This window comes from Drosophila albomicans, chromosome 2R (genome assembly GCF_009650485.2).
Source record: "Drosophila albomicans strain 15112-1751.03 chromosome 2R, ASM965048v2, whole genome shotgun sequence".
In the NCBI taxonomy this organism is placed as follows: domain Eukaryota; kingdom Metazoa; phylum Arthropoda; class Insecta; order Diptera; family Drosophilidae; genus Drosophila; species Drosophila albomicans.
The window spans coordinates 34,930,299-34,954,608 of NC_047631.2; the positions used below are offsets into that span (position 1 = coordinate 34,930,299).

General features: G+C 43.8%; 3 protein-coding genes across 15 annotated transcripts; 1 reads left to right on the forward strand and 2 right to left on the reverse strand.

The window, feature by feature from the left end:
* Positions 1 to 256: 256 nt before the first annotated feature.
* LOC117574050 (putative mediator of RNA polymerase II transcription subunit 26) lies at positions 257 to 20,146 on the reverse strand. 13 transcript variants are annotated; one of them, XM_034257656.2, is made up of 11 exons: positions 19,973 to 20,146; positions 18,734 to 19,062; positions 17,345 to 18,152; positions 13,038 to 13,161; positions 7,648 to 7,876; positions 3,689 to 5,949; positions 3,537 to 3,630; positions 3,334 to 3,471; positions 3,178 to 3,276; positions 2,464 to 2,890; positions 257 to 1,740 (listed from the first exon to the last, which is right to left on the reverse strand). In XM_034257656.2, exons 2-11 carry the CDS (start codon positions 18,759 to 18,761, stop codon positions 1,329 to 1,331), a joined length of 4,620 nt encoding a protein of 1,539 aa, XP_034113547.1. In that variant the 5' UTR covers positions 18,762 to 19,062; positions 19,973 to 20,146; the 3' UTR covers positions 257 to 1,328. The 13 variants fall into 13 exon arrangements, with proteins under 13 accessions (XP_034113547.1, XP_034113543.1, XP_034113542.1 ...); XM_034257652.2 differs by having other exon boundaries at positions 3,178 to 3,471; positions 20,034 to 20,146; XM_034257651.2 differs by having other exon boundaries at positions 3,178 to 3,471.
* Positions 20,147 to 20,557: 411 nt separating this feature from the next.
* LOC117575975 (nucleoporin Ndc1) lies at positions 20,558 to 22,663 on the forward strand. The gene is made up of 2 exons (XM_034260455.2): positions 20,558 to 21,135; positions 21,198 to 22,663. Exons 1-2 carry the CDS (start codon positions 20,741 to 20,743, stop codon positions 22,558 to 22,560), a joined length of 1,758 nt encoding a protein of 585 aa, XP_034116346.1. The 5' UTR covers positions 20,558 to 20,740; the 3' UTR covers positions 22,561 to 22,663.
* LOC117575977 (putative OPA3-like protein CG13603) lies at positions 22,572 to 24,220 on the reverse strand. Its single transcript, XM_034260459.2, has 4 exons — positions 24,060 to 24,220; positions 23,504 to 24,003; positions 23,140 to 23,451; positions 22,572 to 23,083 (listed from the first exon to the last, which is right to left on the reverse strand). Exons 2-4 carry the CDS (start codon positions 23,643 to 23,645, stop codon positions 22,785 to 22,787), a joined length of 753 nt encoding a protein of 250 aa, XP_034116350.1. The 5' UTR covers positions 23,646 to 24,003; positions 24,060 to 24,220; the 3' UTR covers positions 22,572 to 22,784.
* Positions 24,221 to 24,310: the final 90 nt, after the last annotated feature.

Below are 24,310 nucleotides of genomic sequence, written 5' to 3' on the forward strand. Positions count from 1 at the left end.
CGTCCCGAAAATTACGATATCAATTGGCGCACCCTCAAAGTATGCTATAGAAAATTGAATATTTTTGCAGCGGGCAGAGCAGTGAAAATTAACAACAATTGGAAAACGCGGTATATCTCAGCAATTCGAAGGACTACGACGATGTCCTTTGGCCACAGTATAGCACAGATGATGGCCAACCAGAAAATATATATTCATCATGGTTTTATCTTTTGTCAAACAATTTATGTAGTTTTTGATTATTTTAGAATTTATTTTTGTTCGTTTTATTGGATTTTTTCTACGTGTTTATATGTGAATTGGTTTTGTTGTTTGTTTCTAGAATTTTACAATAGTTCAACTAAATAAATAATAACAATTTATAAATATAATTCTCTGACTCATGCATTTAGTGTTTTGGATTCTGTTTTAACGTAAATATTTGCATAGATATTCATTCATTCAATAAGTTTCTCAAATTAGAAATAGTATCAGTAATTCTCGTTTGATTTCAATTTTTTTCCTAGGTATAAAAGCAATACATAGTTGAAATTATTAATTGGCTGTTTGAACTTAATGGCAAAAAATGATAACAATTTATAAATAAAATTCTCGGACTCATTTACTGAGAGTTTTGGATTCTATTTAAAAGTACAATGTCACGAAAGTTTGAATTTAATTTGTATCTCAAATTAAGAAATAGTATTAGCAATTCTCACGTTTTCACTATGGATTTTATAGAATGTGGCAAACTGTTGAAAATATGCATAACTTGTCTGGTTTTAACTTAATGGCTAAACATCGGCTTACACTATCTAGTTAAATAATAATAAGTATACAGATTGCAACGAAAACAAAAAATATATCTAAAACTATAAATTATATGCAATAAATAAATACCTAACATTTACATCTGTGTAATAATATAATAATAAGTATTCTCTTTGATCTTCTATACAATTTTGTATATACAAAAACAACTTAACTTTGCTTTAAAAAGCAAATAAAAAATATGGTTTGCTTATTGTTAGAACATTTTTCTTTGTAACTTTCTTTTCGTTAACATTTTTCTTGTTTGTTTTATTGTCTATTTCAGAGATGTGGCAACGCCGCAAGGGCGCAACTAAGCAAGTCGTAAGTCGTAAGACGATAGAAAACGATAGAGAACAACGAACTCCAAAGCGACTGACAGAGGGAGCTGACTTGACTATATGCTATGCATACATACATATGTATATATAGCTTACATTTATATAGTACTTTATTATGGCCAACTGCCTCTACTTATGCCCAATAAAGAGCGTATAGTTTCCTGTGCTTACTGTCGACGGAACCGTCGACACTGCGGGTCATTTGGTTAGTTTCAAAATGTCCGCTGCCGATACATTTCCTGCTGCTGCAGTTGAAGCTGAAGCTCCCGACACACCCGTTGGCGGTGCCGGCGCTATTCGTATTGGCTTGGCGCGCTGCTGCTGCTGCTGTGGACTGAAAAGTCCGGTGAGAGTAACCGCTGTGCTAGCGGTCAGTGTCATGCTTCCACAATTAGTATTCGTCTGTCCAGTTGTTGGAGTCACTCGTTTTCCTCTAGTTAATCCATTGCTATTTATATTACTGTTGTTAGTTGATGTTGGCTGCTGCTGTTGCTGCAGCTGATGGCCACCATTGGCTGACGCTGTGGCTGCCGATGTTGCTGAAATGTTATCCAACTCAGTCATTGCTTCTTGAATAGCTCGCTCAAGCTGCGAGTTCAATTTGCGGCTCCTTTGTGGGTTTTTGGTTTTGGTTTTTGATAGTTGGTGTATGTGTGTGTATTGTTTTCGATTTAGGTTTTGTTTCAGTTTTAAATTTTGTTGGTTGGGTGGTCGGTTGAGTGGTTGGATGTTGACGTGATGATGATTATTATGCATATACACATAGGGGTTATACACATATATTATATATATATGCATACGCATATCGCATACACACACACGGAGAGTGGCAGGTGTTTCATTTTTGGTCAGCGCGAAATTAAAAAAAAGAAACAAGAATATTAATTAGCGAAATCAAAACGAAAATTAAAATAAAAAATTAAAGCAAAATTCATTCAAATACCAATTGTCACAAAATCTGCAAATCAAATACGATTACTATGCAAATGTAAATGCAATTCACAAACTACAAAATAAAGTAAGTACTATATCTTATTCTACAACAGCGACTTCAAAATATAATACATTTTTCAGATTTATGTTCTGTGAAACAATCAGTCGAAAGACATCTGTGCATCTAACTTTTCTAGGCATTTGACGAAGAAATTAATTTAAGGTCAGAGTAATTTTCCGATTTAAAAGTGAAAAGCATTTCGAGAATTAACTTTCGAAATGTCTCAGCTCAAAGATATTATGTAGTTGGGTTGCTATGCTGAATATTTAACTGATCTGATGAAGCCCCTTCCTCTCCCTGCCTATTTAAAAAGAAGTGTCCCTCCCCTGTAATGCTCACTTTCTAGTATCCTTCTGGGCCTTGTGGTGCGCATCCAAACCTTCAGAAAGGCTCTGCAGCGAGTTGACCGGTATCAGCTCAGAGGTGGATCGACCGCCGCCTCCAAACCATTGCACCCACACATGATCGAACTGCTGCGAGGGAGTGCAGACGCCGTCAGGCATCTTAACAATTTTGCCCGGCCAGGCAGGATGACCTCGCGCTGGCCCCCAGATCAGCTCACCAATAGCAAACGTGCGAAGTGGCAGCATTGTGAGTCCCATTGCGTTTGACGAGCCTCTTGTCATGTTGACGTTGTTGGCCCTGTGTGGACGACGGCCGCGCTTTGTTAGCGTGCGATAGTTGGACTTAGATTTAAGGGAGATCACTTCGCTGCCGGCCGCTGGATTTTCCATCAAGGGAGGCAGCTGCGTTGTTTCAGGCGACTCTATATTGAGATTGGGAGGCAGCGGCTTTGTTAGTGAAGCCGACACTCGACGTCAAATACTGATTCCCGATACCCGTCACCCAATACCGGACAGAACACAAAGTAAATCAAAAATGAACATCAAAAGCAGAGTGCAAAGGGATGCAGGGGTGCGACAAGTGCAGGACATGGTTTAGATACATATACACAAGTGATAATGGTGATGGTGATTGAGATTGTGATGGTTGTTAGTGGATGCTGTTAGTGCTGTACTTGGTGCTGCAATCAAGACACTGACTATGCCTTACCCTGGTAGTCAACGCTAACTACTTTTTGGTTATGGACATAGAAGTTGGGATGGCTGTTGGATGGGGTCTGATGGTGAATGACTTGGCTACCAGCTGTCGCTGTTGACAATGACGATGATGAGATGGATAAGCCGGTGGAACTGGCAATGCGCATACCTTGACCCAGAACTCCTACTCCGAGGTGGTTGCCATCTGTTGATGATGCTTGCGAGGTAATGTGAATGCGTCGAATCTTTGGCTCCGTAGCCTTATATATTGAGATTGGCTGACTGAAGACATTGCTGCTGCAGACGCCTGTAAGCGATATAGTGATGTTTGAGTATGGAGTGATTTTATACGTCTTTCGTTTAGTAACTCACTGCGCTCACAATCTGTTGAAGAGGGTGACAGACGGCTCTCAGCACTTTGGGGCGAGATCGCTGCATCCGGCTCCGAACTCGAGACACACTGCACCTGTGAATTAACAACAATTATAAAACACTTCAATACTGACTAGATTTCAGCTGCAAACCATGTCGCCGCTGCCGCTGCTCCGATGGCTAGGAGGCCGCTCTGGGCTGCTCGGACTGCATGTGGTAGTGTCTGGAGGACTAGCTACTGTTGCCTGACGACTATCCGCGACGTAGCTGGGATGCAGGCTCATCTGTTGCTGTTGTGGCTGCTGCTGAATTTGAATAGTGGCCGTGGGACTTGCTTGCACAAAGGAAGCCCCGCTCTGCTGTGCTGTCGGCATCACCAGGCCCATTGGCGTTGAATAGATCTGGCCAATTGGACTCAGCTGTCCGTTGGCACCCACAATGTACTGCTGTCCCCCGGTACTGGGTGATATAAATGACGGCTTGTTCTGAGGCGAGGGAGTGCGTAGCATCACAGGTCCCTGAGGAGTCAGTAGACTTGTGGTCGGCATATTTTGGATCTGCAAGAGCGTGGCGTCTGGACCCATGACCAGACCAGCCGGCATGAGCAGCTGCTGCCCAATGAGATTCACCTGCTGCAGTATTTGGCCATTCTGCAGAAGCAGCTGCTGCGTTTGCGGTGCCGCTGTTGCCGTCGGTTTGTTGACCACAATGCCCTGAATGCCTGGACTCAGTTGGAATTGCTGGGAGAACTGTGGAGGAGCTGGCGGAGGAGCTGCTGCAACGGCTGCTGCTGCAGCAGCAGCTGCCGCATTGGCCGCCTGTTGCAGCAAAGCAGGAGCTTGGCTAGGTATGCTGGGCGAGATCTGAGGGGAATGCGTCTTGGCAGTCGTCGGCGAGCTGAGTACGCCACTCTTTGCCATGCCCAAAGACGAGGGAGGAGGCGTGCTGCTCACAGAGCTCTTGCGTTTGCGTGGTCTTCGCTTGGCCTCTGGAGACGAGACTGGCAACTGTTGCTGCATCTGTTGCTGCTGCTGCTGCTGAGGCAGCGCCAGCAGCTGCTGAGGCTCTGTCGTCTGCTGGTGCTGCTGCTGTTGCTGGTGCACGATGTATCCGCCGTTGGGCAGCGTGTTGAGCAGCACAGTCTGGGGAGGCGCGGTGGCAGCCGGACTGATTTGACTGGCCTGCGAGCTGGCGATGATCTGATGATGCAGTACCTTGGCTCCGTTCGTATTGAGCAATGCCGACGGCTGGCTAACAATATAGCCGCCACTGGGATGCGCCGAGCGATGCTGTTGAGGATGGGACTGCTGTTGATGCTGAGCAGAGGTCGCTGGCTGTTTGCTCGTCGAGGGAATAACCAGCAATTGGCCGGATGAGGTCATGATCAGCTGGTTTCCGCCACTATTATGGGCCATTGACTGCAGCTGCGCCACCGTCGAACTTGCGCTGCTCAGCGTGGTTCCCGGTCGACTAATTCCAGCCGTAGTCGTCACTATGCTTCGAGTGAGTGTCGTGCCTCCGTTGCCATTATAGTTCATAGTCTGTCGTAGAGGCTGACATTGCTGACGCAGCACACGCAGTTGGGTTGTGGGTTGGCCACCAGCCTGGGGCTGCACTTGAAGTTGCAGCTGGGTTTGTGGCTGCGGCTGCGGCTTAGGCGATGCCGACGGCGTGCTTTTGGCGGAGTCCAACGAGTCTGTGGGTGAGGAGAGGCTGTGCCTAGGGCTGTCGTGACTCGTCGAAATGGCGCCAACTTGCTCTGGTCGTTTCTCCAGCTCAACAACTGCGCTGCTGGACACTGGCGACTCCTGTGGAGCGGGGACTACCGTAATGCTTGTGATTTGTGGGTTCAGCGGGCGCGCAAAGGCAGCTGCAGTATCTACATGAAGAGAGCGCGATGCGACGACAGTTGAAGATGCTGCAGGCGACTCCAGTTCCCACTTGCCACCGGCAAACAGTGAAAGACGGCGAATTCGCTGTCGCTGCTGCTGTTGTTGCTGGGAACTAGTCTCCTGCTGCAACGTTCTGACCACCGGCTTAGCATCTAATCCCACGTTCAGCGTATTGTGCAGCAACGTCGTCTGTTGCTGCAAATATCCTGCTGGATCGTCCTTAAAATTGGGCTGTTGCTGTGTGGCAGGAACAGCTGGATTAGTTGCAGAATTCGAGGCCTGTGGCGTTAGTTTTATCACATGATCAACGGCGGCAACAGAAGAAACTGAGGCAGAAGCTGATGTTGCAGCAGCTGGATGTCGTTTGTCCATATTTAATGTTTGACTAGTTTGCATTACGGCAGCAGGAGTAGACAAGGGAACGGCTTGGACTGCTGATGTTCCAGCTGTGGAGCTGTAGGATGAACTACTAGCCATCTTATTGTTGTTTTTATTATTTGGGTAACTGACACAATTCGCATCTGCAAAAGAAATAAAAGAGGAAAAATTAGCGATGTGTTTGCACATTACCAAACCATGATTCAAACATAAATATGCGCAGTAAATATATAAGTATAAGAAAGATTTTTAGGTGTCCCTTTCTGTCTGTTTCTAAACTAAACATCCCACGGTCAAACAAATCAAAAGTCAAAGTCATTGCTTATGCAGACCAAGATGTCCTTAAAGTGTCCGCAACGTGTCCCCTTAGCACGGACAAGCTAAGGGAGTCCTTAAAGGTCACATCCCCGTTTTTCTGTTGGGGACAGACGAGACATGGTGTCGACTGTCAAATGGTTGCCGTGCTGCAAAAGCCGAGTATAATAAAATCAGAACACCAAGTACGTGTTCTGCAAATCTATGAGCAAATCAAAATTGGAGTGGGCCAAGATGGGAGTGTAGCAGAGGACTGAAAACCGTTGACAGTGATTGAGGACAAGGTACAAATACTTCCCAAATTACTTGATTAAAGTGTGAAACATTATTACTACGATTGCTTAACGAGCACCGAGCACAACTTAGTACCGAAACACCCTGTGGTCGACACACCCTGTGGTTGACACACCTTGTCCACACACACCCACAAACACAGTTGGTGTATAAACCGCAGATGCAAACATTTTCCAAAAGCGCGGCAAACTTTTGCTTTGTGCAGCATTTTTAATGGTCACTGATTGAGCTGAAGGATGAGAAGGAACGCAAACAACACTGACGACAGTCCAGACCAGCCCGTGCATGTCCCGTGGCATGGATTTAAATGGAGTGGAGTAGCTGATAGCTGCGACTGTGCATCGCAAAACTTTGCCGTCAACTCGTTTTTGTTTCAATTAACCTTTTGCATTTCAAAGTTCCAACAATGTTTGCGAAATTTCTGTCCAGCCACTACCTCTACTTCTCACCCAAATGTGAGCCCAGCACCCAACCCAGAATCCTTTATTCCTTCATTCCTGCATTTATTCCGATGGCGCCTTTTGAGAGCTGCTCTGGCAAGTTGGCAACAGTTTGCTCATATCTCAAATTGAAATCCAAATGCCTTTTAATGGCCCAGCTCAAGAAAGTGAAAAAAGCTTCCCACCCATCTGATGATGCAGGAATAGATGGTACCAACTGTAGCTCACAGTGATGTGTTAACCCGCATTCTCTGCATACTTTGTTTCTCAGTGTAAATGTTAAACAGTTGAAGGCATTTAATAAGCATAACAATAGCTTGCAGTTGCTCCGAGAGTGGGAAACCTCGACGTTCTGTGATGTTATTGCATAGGTCCTTCGCCTGGTCAGACAAAGGACAAAGAGAGAATGAGCAAACAGCAGATGAGAAAGAGCAAAAGCAGAAAAGCAAAGAGAAAGGAATGCACTTCCTGTTGAGTCAACGATGACGACCTCAAAGCCCTGGAGTCGCAGCTTCTGCTTGCACCTCCTTCCCACTTCCCACTTTCCCTTCCAGCACTCGCATTTTCACTTTATCATTCTCTAAACCTCTGCTCCCCACTTTTTCCAGCAGTCAGCACATTGAAGTCCATAGAAAACCTACCGACTGTAAATGAATACACTCGCATGCATTCACATGCATTCATGTCCTCGCTCGTGAGTATCAACCCCATCTCCATTTTGATGTGGCATGCAATTTGCCAGCTAGTAATGATCTAGGCATAGCATATAGTCTATATTTAGTGAGTGCTCACCTTGATTGACCAACTCGATTGTTGTCGCTGTTGTTGGAATTGCTGATGTGGTTGTCGTTGTTGTCGTCGAAGTAACCGCTGCTGTCGTCATCAGCGTGACAAACGCCTCACTCGCCGTGTCCTTGAAGCCCTGCGGCTTATGTAACTGCTCAGTCTCCAACATATGCCGTTGATGAGAGCAGAACTCCTGGCTGTTTCCCGACAACACTTTCAGTGGCATATTGGGCACCTGCAATCAAGAAATGCATTATCAATTGAGACTATTATTAAAATTGCCATTAAATATTATGTACAATTAATGTATAATTATTTTCTTTAATAATAGATGCAATTATATGCTTTCTTATTGTGTTTATATTCAGAGATCTCCTCCCACATGCAATTAAATAAACACCAAACGTGATCACATCACCGTGGTGTATTTACTTAAAAGGTAGTTAAAATACAATAAACTAAAGCTGTGTGTACAACAACCGACGCGTCAAAGGAAAAGAGGGAGAGAGGGCTTTGTAAAACACGTAATAAAATGCCAAACGGTTGGTCGAAAAAAAAAAAAAACAGAAAACAGCAACAAAAAATTGCAGTTTTGCATGCATAATTGCGACGAAATTAAAGTGAAATGTGCAGCGGGCCAGACAGAAAGCCAGAAATACCGACAACATGGCCGTGGTGAGGTGGTGGTTATTGGGAGCTGTGGTCAGTGGGTGACGCGCCAACGAGGCAGACGAGAAGGGCTCTTGGTGGTGGTTTGGTAGACAGGTGGTCAGGTGGTCAGGTGTGAAGCTTGTGCACAGCTGTATAGCTGCATAGCTGCATATCTGTATGACTGGTGTTGGATTTCATTAACGTAATAATGACCATCGAGCGTTCGTAGTCAGACGACGCCGCCTGTCCGCATTAATCCTAGCCGGTAGTCGGCTCGACAATGAGCTGGCCCCCCTTTTCTCCGCCTCATCCCCCTCCACCTGTTCTGCTGGTGATTTAGTTCCAGCTTTTATACCCTCTTTCTTCTCTGTAGCATGCCCCCTTCGGCAAATTGCGCGCACTTGCGACAGGAACTTGCGGCGATGGCGGATGTGAGTAATCGCTCAGTCACGTCGCTGTGTCACAGTCCTGTAGTCAGGACATTACTGTGCTGCAAGATTTCCGTGACGTCGGGCTTCTCGCCTCTCTTGGTGTTGCCCACTCTTGCACATGGTCCTGCCCACTTGGCACTTTGCAATGCATGACGTAACCCGCGTAGCGGAAATCGCCCAACATTCGGTGCTGTGCAATGTGCACATGCAATGTGCCAAAGGAACAAGGAGCAGCGCAAAGGGAGAGAGAGAGAGAGAGAGATTGCTGCCAAGTCAGAGGTGGCAATTCGAAATGTCCTGAAGCCGTGCATAGCAGAAATTTTTTGTGAGAGTCGCCAGAAAGATTTGGACAAGAGTTAAGTCGTCTAGAAGTCGTTGTAGCAGATGCTTATTTTTTCGCAAATCCGAAGACAAATGGGGTTCCAATTTCGAATTTTGCTCTTTTTCACTCGTCATCTGCACTTTTTCCCCTCCACATTGTGTTGCCACGCTGTCTGCATTTAACTGCGACTAATGAAGTTTCCAAAAAGAGCAAAAATGCAGCTAAATGAGTGGCAAGAAACGGCTGACCAACTATTCCCTAGTCGATCCTGTGCCAGAAATTCAATTTTGCCTAAAAGTGAAGCTGAAATTCGCTTGGCAATTGCTCTTCCTGTCCACATTTGAAGTGACGTGCAAATGACATGAAACCAACAACAAAGAATAGTTAGTAAACAGTTCAAAGGAGTCGGCTTCGCAATACCCTGCACCGCATTCCCATCAAAGTGCAGCACAAATGAGGGCATCATTAATACACCCTTTGCCAATATATCCCCCATTCTAGGGTATGCCAACTCAACTGACACATTACCATTGCACTCTGTGTCTGTGTCTGTGTCATCGTAGTCGTCCCACCTGCCGTCACTGGTCCAATGCTAATTGTTTTAGTTGTTGTTGTCGTTGTCGTTGTTGTGCCATGAATATGCTAAATTGTCTGTTGTATTTTGCCTGCGTCGTCGCCTCCCTGCAGCCCATATTCCCCCTGAAATGTTTATAAATGCAAATTGGCCGAAAAGTGCGGCAGCGACAACAACATCACCATGGACATGCTTCGCCGCTTCGCATTTGAGCTGTGGCCCATGAGAGAACTGTGGCCCAACAGGAACTGCAACTGTAACCGGGACTGAGATTCGGACTGGGATGTGTTAATACGCGCACTGCGATTAACTGTTTACTTTCAGTTTCGGATCGGATCGGAACGAATTATGTCGACCCTCTTTTGTCTTTGCCTCGACTTTACTGGCAATGCTCTCAACTCTCAAATGTGGGGCGCCAAAGCGCAGCCTTGACGCTCAGCAGTAATAAGTAGCCAAGGTGGGGATTGTTGACTTCTGACTGTTGTTGGTCATGTCCGAAGCGGCGCCTCACCATCTTTGTGGCTCGTAAAAGGCAACCACGAACAACATCAACAATGCCCCTGGCATCGCAACAACTTTGTTTCTCATTTTCGTTTCGTTTCATTTCAGTTGAAGTCTTAGTTTGATTTTTATTGAGTTATAAATTTTTGAGCTGCCGTCGACGTTCAGCGCTGACCTTCTCAAGTTTGTTTGCTCGCTGTGGCATCTGTTGTAGCTTTTTTGTTTGTTATTGTTACTGTAGTATATCATTGAGCAACTGACTGACTGACATACAGACAGGCAGACAGGCAGACTGAGGGGCTGGCAAACACTGGCGATATGAGGCCGGGGCCAAAGTTTCATTTATTTGCTCAACTCGCGTTACACAAATTGCGTTCAATGTTCTTAAAATAGAAGTCAGTCAAATGCTTTGTGTAAGAATGCATTCTATGTTACACAGTGTCAATATACTCTACAGCCTACAGTCAAGGAAAGTAGGTTTGCGAAAATCAATTGCAATTGCTTCGCACTTATTGAATGCTTATTTATCGTATATTTCAATTGAAATCCCATCACTATATGAGAAATTAAAAGAATTTATATTTGTTCGATTGAATGTACATACTGAATACACTGATTACTATCTGCTGAACAAAATGTGGCATGTCCTCATGAAATGATCACAAGATCAATCCGTAGCAAGAACACCGCATTTAGAAATGTTTAATTACTGAATACGTCACAGAAGTTTCACTAAATAAAGTATGTGAAAAGGAAAACATATTTTAAAGAAATTAATGGATTCCAATATTGTAATTAATATTAGGAAGACAATTGAAAATGTCAATAGAAATTCCTAAGACTATTTCAGATCTAGTTTAAATGTTCATATTAATTACAAATGTAAAATAGTTGAAGCACAGTGCTATATTCAAATATTTTTTTTTAATATTTTACTTATAATATTCATACTTATTTTCATGAGATGCACATTAAAGTCACAGCTTTGAGCAAAGTTAACAAGTCTCAAAACTCTTCGCAGCCCTCGCTACATTGCTGCAATGCAGAGATATTCGATACGTTATTATGGAACATGCTCTTTACGGCGGCATCGGCATCGGCGGCATTATGAGCAGACTGACTGACGGACTGACAGCAACACTAAGACGCCATTGCCGTTGTCTATATCGTTGTCTAGCGGTGTCTGATGGCGACGACTTTCACCAAACACTTGCAACACAAACACAAGGTAAGACAAGCTAAACAAAAAGCAATCCCTAACCTACCACACCTTTCCTCTCCACAAGTCACAAAAGCAAGTTAAGTGACAGCAAAATGGCAATAATCAAAACAAAAAGCTAACAAATAAGTAAACGAGCGTAGACTTCATTATTATGGAGCCACATCACACATCAATCATTGCCAAAACGCAAAGCAAAACCAGAGACCGAGGGAAGCTTCAGACATTGCGAGTTGAATGTGCCCAGAGCTTAGAGACGTCAACAAGAGCAGAAAAAGCACAGTTTCCATTTACCATTTGGCACAACGATGAGCAGCAAGACAGGCAGAGAAAGAGAAAGATAGAGAGAGAGAGAGAGGTGGAAAGAGAGATCTTTGGCTGGAGCCAAAGCAGTCAACGACTCGTGGTCAACTCCGGAGTGGCAGCTGTAGGGAAGACTCCTTCGGTGGCACAATAAAGTGTTTAGTAAACAAATTGCGGCTGCCTTTTGATAATATGCACGCACACCATTAAAGCCAGCAGTTAGCAAGCACATAACACAAGGAGAATCAAGTCAGCGCCCGAGTGAAGTGTCGTGTGGAGAGGAGGGGAAAGGAGGAGAAAAAGTCGAGAAGTCGGGATAAGTTATAAGTGCATTGCACCGAAAAATCGATTGACGAGCAACACAAAGACAATCGACGCAGGCTGCGTGTGTATGCGTGTGCGAGTGCGAGAGAGCGAGCAGTACCTGAGCAAGTGAGGGTGTTGAAAAGGACATTGCTTGCATGTGGGCGGCGACGCTGACGCAGTCGGGGCGCCAACGTCAAGCGAAATTCAAGAGAAACCATAAACTTAAATTAATGACCTCAGCTGAAAAGCGAGACGAGACGAGACGAGTAAGCAAAATATAAGCAAACAAGAGAATGCAATGATGATGAAGTGCAAGAACGACGAACGGGAGAAGCAAGAAGCGAGAGAGCGAAGAGAAGCATAACCTCTTTGTGTGTGTGTGATTTACCGTTAATGGTCTTTCGTTTTGCTGCATTTACTGCTCCAATTGGAAACGAATCTTATTGCAAACGATTTCACTGCGATACCCAATTTACACACACACGCACACACACACTTACATTCGCAAAGTGTATGTTCATGGCATGTGTATATTCATGCTTCATACACAGCGAAGATGAAAATGCTTGACAATTTGGAGCAGTGGCAGATGGTCGACCATTTGCCCGCTCTGTGTTGCTGCTAAATGATTGTGCAGCTGACGTCGAAGTCGCCGTAGCCGTCGCAGTCGCAGTCGATGCCGGCGTCGACGGTCGACACAGCCGATTTGTTGTCAAACTGGTTTTACAAATATTTTGCGTTCATCTGTTGGGCCCCCTTTACTAGAGGAGTGCTGTGGGGCGACGGCGGAGTGTGGAGCGTGTGTAGCCAGGCGGCAGTTACATGGCTGCAACGCTTAGTGAAAGTCGCTTTAATGTTGTTTCAGTGCGCCCTCCCCCCCTACACTCCCCTATCTACACCAAGCAACAGCAATACCTTAGCATCCCATCCATCGCGGCATTAACCCATTGCTAGTTAGCTCAGTGCACATTCAATTAGGTTTAGCTCAGGCTTTTGCTTTTGGCTTTTGCTTAGCCAGCTATTCAGAGCCAGCCTGGCATTTACAGCCAATTATGAGACAACAACAAACAAGTTAAGACGCCAACTTACCTGAGCATTGAAGTCAAAAAAGTATTCCGGACGCAGTGGACACGGCAGTCCGCACTTGCAGGTACCCTGTGATAGCAGATAGTCCTTGATTTGGAATTGAGTTCGAAGTGTTTTCCCCGTGGGGCTGAAACGAATAAACAAATAGAGAGAATTAGTGAGATACCGAGAATGCATTCAAATTAATACTATTATATGTATTGAATATTCATTAGTTAATTAAACAATTTGTCGTGTGCTAATGGCAATTACAAAGGCGTCAAGTTGGCGTAGGTAAATGCTTGTGCTTTAACCCTTGGCCAGCCATCGAGCAATTAACCCTAACAATGCTAACTAACAGAGTGCAAAGGCTGAACGAGCAAGCAACTTGCACTGTTTAACTAACAGACGGGCTCATTAACATAATGTGTAAGTGATGCACCTCTGTCGTCTGCATTAACATGACAATGTTAAACGACAGTCGAGCACTCGCTCGCTTGACATGACGAAACAAACACACTGAGAGAAGCTTGAGCAACCATTCGATTTTTCAGCTGGAATATAAGCCGGTTATATCTGTATGTTTACTTACAGGTATAAGGTTATACTTTTAACATAATTGATTTATTAGTCCGCAATATCAGTATTAAATATAGAAAACTGCAAGTCAGACATATTTTTTCTCAGTGCATGTGTGTACAATGTACATAAATTAATACCAATCAGAATTGCTGGCTGCTCGTTTTGATCGCATGTCAAATAAGTGCGCGTCGTTTTGCGCATAATTCAAACTGGTTTTATGTATGCACGAGAGCGTTTTTCGCTCTCCACGTGAGTTCGATTTTGAGTTCGAGTTGCTAGCTGAGTACTTGTGTAGTCCAGCTCTGATGTTGAGATAGGCGACGCGACTTAATGGGTTTCCAAGTGGCTACAAATTCAATTGATCTCTACTTTACTTAAAATATGAAATTAAAATACAAATTAAACTTGAAAGAAATACAACTAATTTGATATCCCTTCTTTGTATTTTAAGCAAAACTTTAACAAAATTGTAATTGAAACAAATTTGTTCTATTCGTTTGATTTTTTTTCTATTCATATTTTTGAAAGTGGAAAAACAAAATGAATATCGTAATACGCAAAACCTTAAAGCCAATCCAGTTTTTGGATCAACGCTCAACGTCGTCCATTGAGCTTCTCAATCTGAACAAGAGGACTGACGATTCTCTTAAGAGGGCTACGCATGAACGCAAATGCTGAAAAGTTATACTCGATTTATTGTTGCGCATAACGATGGGGTTAAAAAATTAGAGTGAAAAATCATCGCTGGCTGCTTATTAATTATAAAGTGCGAGCATGGAATCAAGGGCGCAGATGACGATGACGATAATGATGATGATGATGATGATGATGAGGATAAGGACTTCGTCACTGAAGAGTAGCACTTGAGGCTCATGGCAGAGTCAGCGTCAGGAGGGCTTCTGCGACTGAATTGTTGAATAGCTTCAAAAGTTTCGTAGAACGCGAGCACGAAAATGAAAGGACGAGGACGAGGACGAAACCTCATACCCTCTGGTCATATCGTGTGGGAAATCTGAATAATGGATAAAGTGTGAAAGCGGCAAGGGCACTAAATGGAACGACGACTGAAACGAGGGCAACAACTGCAAACAGAGATGACAACAATATACATAATTGAGCGACAACATCAACAACCGTGTTACGGGTTAAACGAGTATGCGAGAATTGTCAATTGAGTAGCCTCTTTTTGTATCGGCGTAATTTCGACCCATGGTCACGTCAGAGCTTCAGCCTCAGCCTCAGCCTCAGTCTTGGTCTTGGTCTTGGTCTCAGCCTCATTCTCATCAATGAACTGCTCTGAAAGCTGAAACAACTCCAAACTGGTTTGTTTTATTAATTTTGAATTTTTGCCCCTTCTTTGATTTTCGCTATTTTGTTATTACTCGAGTACCAAGAACGTTGTGTGGCCATAACGAAACGTCTTTAGCCAAGTCGATTGCACATCAATTGAGCGAACACTGGGCAAGGCAAATAGGGAGAAGCGTCTCGATTGCCAATGAGAATCATCTACGCCTCGAAGCTTATAACTTCATTTGTATGCAGTTGGCATCGTAAACTGTCTTAAGGGCCGACGATAATGACCGGAGCGTCAGTCTTCAAGATTGCTGGCAGCACAGCAGACTCATTAAATGTTTTATTTACGCGAAATGCGCTAATAATACCAGTCGATGGCTCACTCGACTGACTTCCCGACAGTCCTTAACGATTCAAATGATTAAATAAAGCTGGCAGAGAAAGATTCGCACCTGTTTGGCCTTGGACATAGCCTCAACGTAGTGTTCGGTAAGAATCATAGAGGAGAAACGAACCAAATGTCCAATTATTATTGCATATTTTAAGAACGATGTAAATATGTGCACCTCAATATCATCTCTAAAAACACTTAGATCCCTTAGAAATTAATGTAAATTTATAAATAGTTTTGACTGGATAGAAATCTAGGTTTGAAAGGTGTTTAGCGTACAACTTAAATATTACAGGGGTCATTAACGTAACTTATATTGCGTTTATTGTATAGGTTGTCGACGAAAAGGTTCAAGATGAGGACGCAGAGGCAGACACAGTGACTGAGGCACTAGTAGACTTAGAGGAACCCCCGCCTACAATAGAAACACAAGCATAGAATGACAAACAAACTGAGACAAGGACAGAGGCAGAGATATATATAGAGAGAAAAAAAGAGAGAGAGACGAACGAGCCTCTCGCCAGGTCTGAGTCTAAGCCTGTCCCTCGTAGCAGGCAAATTGAAAAACTGTTGGGCTCTTTCGACTGCCAAACTGTGCCAAACTATTCCGCATTCTTGCAGCCAATACCCGTTAAGTCGTGTTGCTTGCCTTGCAGTCTGTCCGTCTGTCTGTCTGTCCATTTTGCTGCCTTGCGGTGCTTGACTCGTTTCGAGTCGCCTCCATTACAGCTGCTGCTGCTGGTTCTAATTTATGATTTATGTCTCTGCCATTTGACTTTCTGCCGTGCCTCAGTGGGCGGCCGTTGTTTTGACCTGGAAACGTACGGTCGTAATATGCTCTTAGATATATGTGTATGTGTGTGTGTGTGCGTGTGTCTGTGTGTGTCACATTTGTGAGTCGTCTTCTAATGCTGCCACTGACTGTGACGTCACGCCGCGCAGTCAGCAACAACAACGACAACAACAACAACTTTGAAATGGTTGCGCAACAATTATTGATTTACCTCTCGACCCTCTCGCACCTCGACTGTGACTGCAAAATGATTGCAACATTCTTTCCAAGAAATCGTCAACGCATAACTGCGCAACTGCACAAGATGAAGCAGTCGGAAGAAGCAAGAAAACAAAAATTTCTATTCATTATACCCCTCTCCTAACCATTCCCAGTCCCGTCAATTATTCTACTCGAGCAAACAGAGCTTATCTTTTTGAAATTAACCAAAGCTCAAACATGTTTAGTGAAAAAAAGGGGGAAACATCGAAAGAGCGCGGCAGCAACACGCAATTTGCAACCGCAGCTGCAACTTCGGTTGACAAGCAATAAACTGGACAAAGTAAATGCCAAGTAAAAGAACCCAAAAATATCCTGACTGGTTCAACCTTGAAACCGAAGGTATTAATTAATTTACTTATGTATGCGTGTGTTCGGTTATATGTTTAAACAAAGTTTAATACAATCAACAGCAATCAGAGCAATTAAAACTACGACCAGTAGTGGAGTCAGAATCAGCAGCATTTGCCACTGCAACAGAGCAGCAAGCTCGCTTTCGAAATATTTGTGTAAACATTGAATTTGTGTTTGTAACTATGTAGGCTTGATGATAACTTACAGATAATGCAGAAGTAAATAATCGTTGCGTTGTGCACACAAGAGAAGAGTTTAGAGGAGAGACAATGCTCTAAAGTAAAGTCGAGAGTACTTGACTACGAAATACCCGCTACCCATTTCTAAACAATACAATACTCAAATTAGCTGGATTGTTCTACTAATCGCTTCCCCTCGGCAATTTGATGTTCCCTCAATGTTGCTGCTGCTGCTGTTTGGTGCATTTGTCAGCTCAAGTCGAGTCGGGGATTTAAATGCGACTAAATCTGACAAACGATTTCACCTCAGTTGAGAGACGCGAACAACGAGCCAATAGACACCCGCCTCGCTCTCTTGACATGAGCATTTCCTGTTGGGTAAGCAGCAGCCACACACATTTTTATGGCTTCCACTATGTAAAGGGCGACAACGCACAGATTAACTTGTGCAACATGCAGGGAACATTGAGAGACTACTCACCTGATGTAGGCCACTTCATTGTTGTTGGTTAAACGCCGCCAACCAGGAGCCAAATTTGCATTGTTGCCGTCGTTGTTGCTGCTGTTGTTGTTGTTGTTGTTGTTTTTGCTGCTGTTCGTCTTGGCAACATTCTTGGCGTAGATCTGATGAGGATGTTGTTGCTGTTGACGGGAGGCAATTGTTGCTGGCATGCAATGCGTGCTGCCAGCAACAGTTGCTAATGTTGCTGTTGCGGCTGCTGTTGATGTTACGCACTTTACAGGCAATTTTATTTGCGCGGAGCGTTGTTTGTTTTGCTGTTGTTGTTGCTGCTGCTGTTGTTGCTGCTGCTGCTGTTGTTGCTGCTGAAGTTGCGGACTGATAGCTGGACACACAAAAATGTGCTGCTGACTGTTGGTGTGTTGTTGCTGTTGCTGCTGCCCAGCAACATTTGAAGCTTGCATTATGTTGGAGCTTCCATTTACCAAACCAGCTGGTAAGATTTGTTGCTGTTGCTGCTGTGGCTGGATTGCGGCATTTGTAACGACCCGCGATACAAATTTCGTTTGCTGCTGTTGCTGCTGTTGGTAGAATTGCTGCTGCTGCTGCTGCTGTTGCTGTTGCTGCTGCAACATTTGCTGATGTTGTTGATGCTTGTACATGTTCAGTTGTTGGTGGGGCTGCAGCTCATTGGCTTGAACCGTCTCCGCACTGCTAACAATATTCAATTTGTGCTGCTGCTGTTGCTGCGGCGGCTGTGGCCGCTGCTGTTGCAGCTGTTGGCCAGCGGATGCAGCAGCCATGTTAAAAACACCGCTTGATTTGTGGGCTGCAAATTAAACGTCGTTGGTTGGTTGAATGTTGCACAAAAATATGTTAAAGGGAGAGCGCAGACACTTTACAGTTTATGTGAGTGTGTGTGTTTGTTTCTGTGTGTGTGTGGTAACTTTTGTATTTGCAATGTGACTGCACAAGTTGTACATACACATATGTATATATTTCGGCTAATATTCATATAGGGATAACCGGACACTCTTTTAGACACTCTCTTAAATTTTGGAATACAATAAAAACTTCCTTAGCTGAAACCGATCTTTATCATTTACATAAATTTTAAATTACTTTACTTTTTTTAAATCAAGTTTGTAATATTTATAAACATATAAAACAAGTAACTTTTATTAAACTGTAACCATAACCGAAAACGAGCTGCAGAGCTCAACTGTCTACGAATTAGCTATTTCGTGACTAGTACAACAGTATGTAGGCAATCGTCAAAATATGAATATGCGTGTATACACACACTCACACATGTATGCATATGTATGCTCATGCACACGACTCTCACTCACACTAGCGGGCAGAGGTCTTTGTCTGTTTTGTTGACTGCTGTCTGCTATTGTTGCTCACCTTTTAACGTAATTTTCGTTTTGCTCATTTGCCAACATATTCAATTAATTTGAGTTATTGTATAAACGAGACGCGACCATGTCATATTTGTGTTGCTGCTGCTTCGTCTTCTTCTTCTGCTCCTCTACCTCATGTATTTAAACACTTAATTTCACTTTTGTTTTTTCTTCTTGTTGTAATAAAGTGACAACGATATTTGTATTGTTGTTTTGCTGCAGCTTTTCTTGTTGTTGTTGTCGCCTCTGTTGCTTTTTATACAATCTGCTGCTCATGACTTCATTTGGAATTCAGAAAACGAACGTCGACGGCGACGGAGACAGAGATAGAAACTGAAACAGAGAGCGAAGAGCATGCAAGGCGTAAAAGTAGGTGAATGGAGCATGAAGCAGCAGCCGTCGACTTCGACGTCGACGTCGCAGTAGCCAACAACAACGAACACAACGAATGAGAAGGGAAGGGAGTGGTGGAGAAGACGAAGGGGGGATAGCGACGCGACACTCAACAGAGAACGAAACGTTTTGTGTGTTTTAAGAAAATTTGTTCTGCCTAAAAATTAAACGCGTAAAGCAGAACAATTTGCCAGACACGACGCACATATACTTATGTACAATACACATACACTTATGTATATAACAACTTGCATAGCAATGTAAAAATAATATGTATGTGTATTTACAAATGTGTATAATTAATGCGTGCGACTGACTCAACAACACAAGTCAGTCTGCTCATGTGTGGTGGACACCTGGACACCTGCCCTCTCCTCCCCTTCGAGTTCTGCTCTAATGATCATAATGAGAATACGAGGGAATTAACCGAGCACAAATACACATGCACGTAAAAGCACACACACACACACAGAAGCACTTTCGAGTAGTAGAGTGACCTCAAATGCTTATCTGCATTTCACATGCGCTTTTTTGGCAGCTGCTGCTGCTGCTGCACTTACAACATATTCATACACAAACACATATAATATACATTTCATTGCTCTTTGCTTTGTAAACTTCACATCATCGAATTGTGTTGTGGGTAAACGCTTATTTAACTACATTATGCACTGCGCCACACAGCAATTAAATACGAATTAATTGCGATTTTTATTCGTTGTTAGCTTTATTCACGCAACATTGATGACAGCCGAGCAAACGAACGAACGGACGACGATTTGACGACTCGACGAATCGTTCGCGCACACGAATTATTTACTTAAAAACTAAACATTTCATTTGTGTTCACCTTGAGAAGCCAAATGCTTTGATAACAAAGCATAAGCTTTGCTTTCCAACAAACCACTTACGAATCTAAATTATGCTAATTATTTCACTTATATGTATCCGCGCATTTGTTTTTGGAATTTTTCGACTGCCCAAAATTCCATTCACTAACTGGGTACAAACAGCGTGACCGCAAGTCTGTTTTCCAAGTGCACTATTTTTGACTGAATGATATACCTTAACTACGGCCTGGTTACACCGAATTTTGGTATATTTTTTATATTTTTTAAAAATACTGTTAATGTTAATTTGTACAAAATGTAGCAATTTTTTGTTCTCGTATAGCTAATCACAGACTCACAGATCGATATTATTCGACTGGTTTGCAAAACTCATTTTGATGACAATAAGTTCAAAATTAAAACTTTTGATATATGCAGATGCCAATTATCTTTATATTCGATTTTTCTTACGCCATTAGAATGTCTATCGAAAAAGCTTTACATACGGTTTTACAATGACTAAATAATACCAATGCTTTTTATATTCTCTACATTTCAGGATTCCTGGCGTTTAAATATTTTTTCTACCTATATTTTCGTGTATGTGTCAAATTAGAAATAAAAAATGTCAGCATGGTCACTTAATTTTAACAGTCGATTTATCTGCAAAGCTAACATTGTTATCGATAAGTTCGGTTGCATCCTTGAACTGGAATAACAAACCGCGCCACGACCGGCAAGTTGCTGCCTAACAATTTAGCGAAGAACAAACAAATAAAATCCTCACCATGTCCAACGCAGCAATGCTGAGCTGCAAGTTGGCGCTGTTCAGACGCTGTGTCCGCGCCGTGCTCCTCAGTGTGGCAGTTCAATTTCTGCTGCTGGCAATATTTCTGCTTTTCGTCAACTTTGAATTGTGGCATCCACTGCAATGGGTGGCGGGAACCTTGCGTCTGGTGTGCAGCTTCTACACGTGGTTTGCCAGCATTCCGCTTATTGGTGCCGTCGTGCTCTACGGCATTACGCTGTCCCAGCAACATCTCGCCGAGCGTCGCTATTGCAGTACTCGATATCGCTGGATGCTCAACAATGGACCCAGGAAGCTGTTGTTCCTAGGTGCACATCTGTTGGTTGGTTATCTGACAGCCTGGCTCTACACTGGCTACCTCCACAGTGACTATCGGTAAGTATATATGTACAACTGTTCATTATTTGACAGTACTTAAGTTTCAATTACTTCAACAGTCACCTGCTATATCGTTGTTATGGCCGGGATTGTCTCAGCTCCTACCACGTCTATCTACTCGGCATGGGCATTGCTGCCGGCTGCTATTACTTTGTGTCCGTGCATCTGCACTACGAGGTGACCATCGACTACCCTATCGTCGAGCAATCGAGTCCAAAAAAGCTGCGTGAGCTGCTCTTCGCCACACTGAAGACTGCGCCCATCAATTCGTTGTTGCCCACGCTGAGCTATTCGCTGATATTTGCACTGCTGGGTAGCTTTGCGAGGCAGCGCTTCAGCCACTTACTGGGTGTGGATGCGGACGATCGTCTAGTGAGCATCTTGGATGTGGCCAGTAATGTGCGTTGTCTATTCTACGCCTGGCTGCTCAGCTCTCAGATACTAAGCAATATGCATCTGATGAAACGCTTCTATGCCATGCTGCTGTCCGAGGAGCTACCGTTGATTGTGTCGCGCAATCGTTTGGCCAGCGACAAACAGCCAGAGGTTACCGTTGTGACTGGCCTTGGACTCTTCAATATCTATGTGGTACAATGTTTAGCTGCGCATTTCCTTTATGCCGCTTCCAAGCGAAAGGATTCCCCGGTGCGCCGAGAGATCTTTCAGCTAACCGAGCCCGGCAATCGGCCAGCCAATTGGCGCGAACTTTGCGATCAGTGTGTCAGTATTGTAGGCAATTTTACGGATGAGCTCAGTGATTCCATGCGACAGATCAGTGTGATCAAAGGGAGCGAGCAGCATCTCACAACTGCCCACAGTGACATTAATGCCGCTCTCCTGGCAGAGAAGGTGCTACTGCGTCAGTACAATCAACTGTATGGCATTCGTTCAGCGGTTGCCCCATCCAGTGAGACATCGCCTGAGCCCCGCCATCAGCAATGGAATGCAAAGCCACAAGATGGCATACGACACGTGCCTTCTTGGTGCGAACGTCTCTCCACGCAGTTAGAAGAGTCGTTACAACGTGTATTGCGACGCATTCCCGGCATCGTTTATCTATTCGGCGAGTCCGAGGGCGCCAAGACACTGTTTCTTGTGGAGCACTCGCTGCCCATTGTGTGGGTGACTCAGGCGCTGGCTCACATCTGCGTCGCCTCGCTCAAGGAGGATCGTTATGGCGTTGTGCAGGATGACCTGCCGACGATTATCAAGGCGCTTCATCGCTTAAAGTGCGAACTGGATAAATTGAGCAGCAGCAACACGAGCAACTTAAAAGCAGCCACAGTCAGCTTCAATTATCTACGTTGTGCAGTGCGACGCAGTCTTTATAATGTCTGCAATTCATTCTATGATTATCTGGAGGATATTATGACACCAGGAGAGGAACTCCGTCAGCTGCAGTCCTTTGTGCATCACGGATAAGAAGTCATTACTATTATTAACATGTTATCATCATATTCATCATTCAAATGGTTTGCATCTCTTTTTCAGTAACAATAAAATTATTAAATACAGTTACAATGTACATGATATATACACTTATTGACTTTTTACCTAGCTATTTATGTTATTTGTATATAGTTTTATAACACTCAAATTGTTCAAATCAAGCAGTGACAGGCGTATCCATTGTTATCCCGAGCTGGTCATGGTGACCGAGTTGCTGGAGCTTCCGCCTGTGGCTTACTTAGTGATTCATCGAAAGCTCTATCCACTTCGACCGCCACTGCATCAACTTTATGATTAGCCTTTCGATCGCGTCCGTCGACGAAGATTTGTGTCTGCAGGAAGTTGAGGGCACGAAACGCCATTCCGCCCGTGGGATCATAGAATCCTTCGTATGTTTTGGCATTCCTTGCGCTGGCACTCTGATCTGGCGTGTTGGGATCGAAGGTAACGTACTCCTGCAGCGGCTCCTTGTGCCAGCTGAAGATGTTGCGCGAGTCTGAGTATAAGACATGATATAGAATATGCTTTAAATAAATTGCAAAAGCATCGCACCCAAGTCCGCCAAGACCCGAGTCATTTCACGGATTTGTGCATCCTGACGCTCCAGACGAAAATTCATTTCCGTCAATGTATTCGTCAGCTGCATCTTCTCAAACTGCAAGGCCTCGTTCTTCTTGTTCTCCTTGATGGTTTGACGAGAGTATTCGAATATCAAGAGGCCAGCGCCAATCGCAAAGATGATGAATTCTCCAAGCAGGTTGGCACCCAACTCAATGGCCATGGCCTCGTTCAGAGGCGGCACTGTGACAGGTCTGCCCAGGTTCAGGGCCCACATCTTGGTTTTCACCTCAACCCAATTGTAAACTATCCAAAGTGAAGCGTTAATCGCATGTGGATTATTCAGTGAACGACTTACATTGAGCCGGCGGCATGCAAATATACTTCCTGAAGAATGGACTCGACTTCGCATTGGACTTGAGCACATTGGCAATTGGCTTGCTAATCTGTTTTATGGCCAATACGCCAAGTTTGGCGGCTGGAAACACACCAATGACCATTGCTTACGACCTTTTTGTATTACAAAATCTTTTAGAGGAAAATCAGAACCAACAGGGCTGGCGAATAACATTGAACCGCTGTTCAGTGTGACCGCCACTTCAAATTTAAAATATGTCAAAACGTCGTACTTCCACTATTTATTTAGTAATTGTCCATATTTCAACTTGGAATTAAATTTGTTCCATTTATTTATGCCGCCCGTCATTTGATTCTCCTTCGCGTTTAAGCTTCAATCGCAATTTGTTTAATTCATCGTCCTGCCATTTAACCAGGTTCTTCAATGTCGATAATTTATTTCGCAACTCGGATCTTTGCAGTACGTGTACCTCATGTTTCTTTTTATCCTTGAGTGCTTGTCTTAAACGCAGAAATTGATTTTTATTTAAGTAATTTCTATGTGATTTACGATTTACCGTGAAATTTCAAGCCGAATCAAATATAATCCAACGGTCAACACGAAAAGTTCCCCTATCAATTTGGACCCCAAGTCCGTAGCCGCATTTTCACGTAGGATAGGAATTCGTTTAGGTTGAGGTAATTTTAACATGTGCATTTTACTTCTTACTTCAACCCAATGAATAAATTGTCCAGCTGGTGCGCATAGAATTCTCCGAAATAATGTGCTCCGTTTTGCCACGATAAGAACAATGCCGCTAACGGGCTT

What these genes read in the sequence shown, in the direction of transcription:
- LOC117574050 (XM_034257652.2), bottom strand. Translation starts at nt 18,761, where the DNA reads ATGAGCAAAACGAAAATTACGTTAAAAG. An exon ending in AATGAAGTGGCCTACATCAG is followed by an intron (nt 13,162 to 17,344) that starts GTGAGTAGTCTC and finishes TATTCGTTTCAG; the next exon opens with CCCCACGGGGAAAACACTTC. An exon ending in AATCGAGTTGGTCAATCAAG is followed by an intron (nt 5,950 to 7,647) that starts GTGAGCACTCAC and finishes TTTCTTTTGCAG; the next exon opens with ATGCGAATTGTGTCAGTTAC.
- LOC117575975 (XM_034260455.2), top strand. Translation starts at nt 20,741, where the DNA reads ATGTCCAACGCAGCAATGCTGAGCTGCAAGTTGGCGCTGTTCAGACGC. An exon ending in TACCTCCACAGTGACTATCG is followed by an intron (nt 21,136 to 21,197) that starts GTAAGTATATAT and finishes TTACTTCAACAG; the next exon opens with TCACCTGCTATATCGTTGTT.
- LOC117575977 (XM_034260459.2), bottom strand. Translation starts at nt 23,645, where the DNA reads ATGGTCATTGGTGTGTTTCCAGCCGCCAAACTTGGCGTATTGGCCATA. An exon ending in TTGCATGCCGCCGGCTCAAT is followed by an intron (nt 23,452 to 23,503) that starts GTAAGTCGTTCA and finishes CACTTTGGATAG; the next exon opens with TTTACAATTGGGTTGAGGTG. An exon ending in TCGGGTCTTGGCGGACTTGG is followed by an intron (nt 23,084 to 23,139) that starts GTGCGATGCTTT and finishes TCTTATACTCAG; the next exon opens with ACTCGCGCAACATCTTCAGC.